The 4025-nt window shown below is 47.3% G+C and overlaps 1 protein-coding gene across 1 annotated transcript in view; it reads left to right on the forward strand.

Annotated features, from left to right (window-relative positions):
- The window catches only part of HKDC1 (hexokinase domain containing 1), a 66326-nt gene that overhangs the window by 59333 nt on the left and 2968 nt on the right, over nucleotides 1-4025 (forward strand). Inside the window, exon 16 of the mRNA XM_021706499.1 lies at nucleotides 443-676. Coding sequence (XP_021562174.1) covers nucleotides 443-676 — 234 coding nt within the window. The remainder of the gene's footprint in view (nucleotides 1-442; nucleotides 677-4025) is intronic.

Below are 4025 nucleotides of genomic sequence, written 5' to 3' on the forward strand. Positions count from 1 at the left end.
AAGTTGGACTGTCACTCTGTCACACAGACTGGAGTGCAGTGGCTGCTCCTGGTCACCGCAGACTCGACTTGCTGGGCTCCAGCGATCCTTTCACTTCAGCCTTCCAAGTAGCTGGAACTACAGGCATGCGCTACCACACCCAGTTAATTTTTTTATTTTATTGTAGAGATGAAGTCTCGCCAAGTTGCCCAGGTGGGTCTTGAACCCGCAGGCTCAGGCAGTCCACTCACCTCAGCCTCCCAAAGCACGGGATTACAGGCTGAGCCACAGAGCCCTGCTGTAAGTGTCAGCTTCTAAGGCACTCTGCTCCAATTAGCCATTGCCTGGCTCCTTTTTCCCTCCCTTCTGCTAGGGCATCTAAGAATGGGGAAGCTTGAGTTGTGCTAAGCGGGTCCCAGGGCCCCAGAAAGCAGGGCCTGACTCCTGTTCTGCTTGCCCGCAGTGACCGGCTGGCCCTCCTTCAGGTCAGGAGGATCCTGCAGCAGCTGGGCCTGGACAGCACGTGTGAAGACAGCATCGTAGTAAAGGAAGTGTGCGGAGCTGTGTCCCAGCGGGCGGCCCAGCTCTGTGGTGCTGGCCTGGCTGCCATTATGGAAAAAAGGAGGGAAGACCAGGGGCTCGAGCACCTAAAGATCACTGTAGGTGTGGACGGTACCCTGTACAAGCTGCACCCTCAGTGAGTACCCTCGCGAGGCATGGTGGGAGGCAGGGGAGGTGCTAGGGGCTGAGTGTGGACTGGGCATGTCCTGGTCACCTGCAGAATGTGCAGTTGTGTGTCCTTGTCCTTTTATGAGAAAGGTGTGCTGTGGGGTGAAGTCACCTGTTAAATCTACACTTGGCTGGGTTCGGTGGCTCAGCCTGTAATCCCATGCCTTTGAGAGGCTGAGGTGAGTGGATTGCCTGAGCCCGTGGGTTCGAGACCCATCTGAGCAACTTGGCGAGATCTCATGTCTACAATAAATCAAAAATTAGTCGGGCATGGTAGCGCGCACCTGTAGTTCCAGCTGCTTGGAAGGCTGAGGCGGAAGGATCGCCGGAGCCCAGCAGGTCGAGGCTGCGGTGGCCGGGAGTGGCCACTGCACTCCAGTCTGGGTGACAGAGTGAGACTCTGACTCAAAAAAAAAAAAATCTACACTTGGTCTTAGCCACAAGGCCGAGACGTGATCACCTGTTAAATCTGACGGACAAGGTGTGAGCCCTGGTGCCTCTGCTTCCTGGTAGTACACACGATATGGGAATGTTAACCGACCTCTCAAAACCCCAAGCTCCTCATCTGGAAAAGGCCAGCGGTAATAATCCCCACCTTGCTAGACTAAATGCATGGGATTAAGTGAGTTAATACATGCAAAGTGCTTCCAACAGTGCTCAAGAAATATAAATTATGATTATGATGATCATATTCTCACCCAACCTCAAAGGGTAGAAATGAGAACTGGTTATTTTGCACAGTGTAGGGCATTTGCAAGGATAAACTGGTTATAATTTTCTTAGCTCAGAGTGAGTGGACAGGATTAAGAGCCTGACACAGGCAAGGAGGCTCTGCTGCCTAGAAGCCAGGAGGCCTAGGACCTATGTCTTACCCTCTTCAGCCTCAGTTCTTTTTCTCTGAAATGAAGACAAAAATTGTTCCCACCTCAGAGGTTGTTGTGAGGATTAAGTTAAATGGTGTCTGTAGAGTGTGGGGCACATCACAAAAGCATCAGTAATGAAATCCTTTTTTTTTTTTTTTGAGTTGGAGTCTCACTCTGTTGCCCAAGCTGGAGTACAGTGACACACTCACAGCCACCACAGCCTCGACCTGCTGGCCTCAGCCTTTCGAATAGTTGGAACTACAGGCATGTGCCACCACACCTGGCAAATTTTTTGATTTATTGTAGAGATGAGGTCTTGCTAAGTTGCCCAGGCTGGTCTCGAACCCCTGGTCTCAGGGCAGTCTTCTCACCTCGGCCTCCCAAAGTGCTGGGATTATGGGCAGGAGCCACCGTGCCCAGCTTGAAACCTATTATTGTTATTCCATGTTTTACATTTTGTTTTGGTGAAAACCCAAAGTAATAACAAGCTTATAACAATTTCTCATTATGCTGAAATATATTCATGAGCATATTATTATTATAATCCTGAATCCTTAGCCCTTCCTGTGATGCAGACTAATTATCCAAAATAACGGAGTTGTATCTTCTCCTGGTCTAGTTCCTACAACACTCACCCTTGAAGCAAGCCTTGAGCAAGGGATTACAAAAAAAACAAAAAAAACACATGACCATTTCATCATTTCATGAAAATCCTAAGGGATACATGCACACAGACACAAATACACACAAAAACTATTAGAACTAGCAAACAAGTTCAGCAAATAAAGCCTTATGGTCTAATGATTTTTGACAAGGGTGTCATGACCATTCAGTAGGGAAAGTATATCTTTTCTTTTCTTCTCTTTTTGTTTTTGAGTTGGAGTCTCACTCCATTGCCTGGCCACTGCAGCCTCGACCTGCTGGGCTCTGGCGATCCTTCTGCCTCAACCTCCCAAGTAACTGGAACTACAGGTGTGCTCTACCACGACGCTCGGCTAATTTTTTTTTTGATTTATTGTAGAGATGAGGGCTCACCAAGTCGCCAGGGGTAGGGATGGGGGTGTGGGGGGTGTGGGGGGGTTTGGGGTGTCTCTCAAACCCGCGGGCTCAGGCAATCCACTCACCTTGGCCTCCCAAAGCACTGGGATTACAGGATGAGCCCCTGAGCCTGGCCCAATGTCTTGTCAACCAATGGTACAACAGTTGGTTACCCACATACAAAGAGACAAGATTGGATCCCTACTTCAAACTATATACAAAAATTAACTCAAAAGGGATCAAAGACAATGTAAGAGTTGAAACTATAAAAATCTTAGAGAAAAACATAGGTGGGATGGGTGTGGTAGCTCACACCTATAATCCCAGCATTTGGGAGGCTGAGGTGGGAGGATTGCTTGAGGACAGGCATTTGAGACCGAGGTGGGTAACATAGTGAGACCCTGATGTTATATTTTAAAAAGAAGAAGAAAAAAAGAAAACATAGATGTAAATTCTTGTGACCTGGATTAGGCAATGATTTCTCAAATCTGACATTAAAAGAACAAAATATACAGATTATAGGCACAAACAAAGAATTTGATAAAATCCCACACTTTTTCATGATAAAAGCACTCAACAAACTAGAAATAAGGGCATTTTCTTTTTCTTTTTCTTTTTTTTGAGTTGGAGTCTCACTCTGTCGCCCAGACTGGAGGGCAGTGTTCGCTCCCAGCCACCGCAGCCTTGACCTGCCGGGCTCCGGTGATCCTTCCGCCTCAGCCTTCCAGTAGCTGGAACTACAGTGTGTGCTACCACGCCTGGCTCATTTTGATTTATTGTAGAGATGAAGTCTCACCAAATTGCCTGGGCAGGTCTCGAACCCGCGGGCTCAGGCAATCCACTCACCTCAGCCTCCCAAAGGCGCGGGATTACAGGCTGAGCCACTGAGCCTGGCTTGAGGGCATTTTCTTAACCTCACAAAGAGCATCTAAGAAAACCCACAGCTAACACCTTCTAAAGAGTTAAAGGATAGGTGCTTTTCTCTTAAAAGCAGAAACAAGACAAGGATTTGCATTCTCACCGCTGAGGCTCAGCACTGTTCTGCCTGAGTATTGCCTCCAGATAATCAGATGGTTTTTATCTCTTAGTCAAGATTTGATTCAAGGGAAAGGCTTGTAACAACCAGACCAAAAATATGAGAACCCAAGAGGAAAATCAAAAACAAATTTAGCCAGGGCTGTTAGGCAAGAAAAAGAAATATAAGGCATCATAGCAAAAAGGTGAAAGTAAAACTATCTATATTTGCAGATGACATAATTTTGTATATGGAAAATCCTAAGGAATACACACATGCAGACACAAAAACTATTAGAATTAGTAAACAAGCTGGGCTCCGTGGCTCAGCCTGTAATCCCACGCTTTGGGAGGCTGAGGTGAGTGGATTGCCTGAGCCCACGGGTTCGAGACCCTCCTGGG

This window comes from Carlito syrichta, unplaced genomic scaffold (genome assembly GCF_000164805.1).
Source record: "Carlito syrichta isolate Samal-C Ts95f unplaced genomic scaffold, Tarsius_syrichta-2.0.1 Scaffold315646, whole genome shotgun sequence".
In the NCBI taxonomy this organism is placed as follows: domain Eukaryota; kingdom Metazoa; phylum Chordata; class Mammalia; order Primates; family Tarsiidae; genus Carlito; species Carlito syrichta.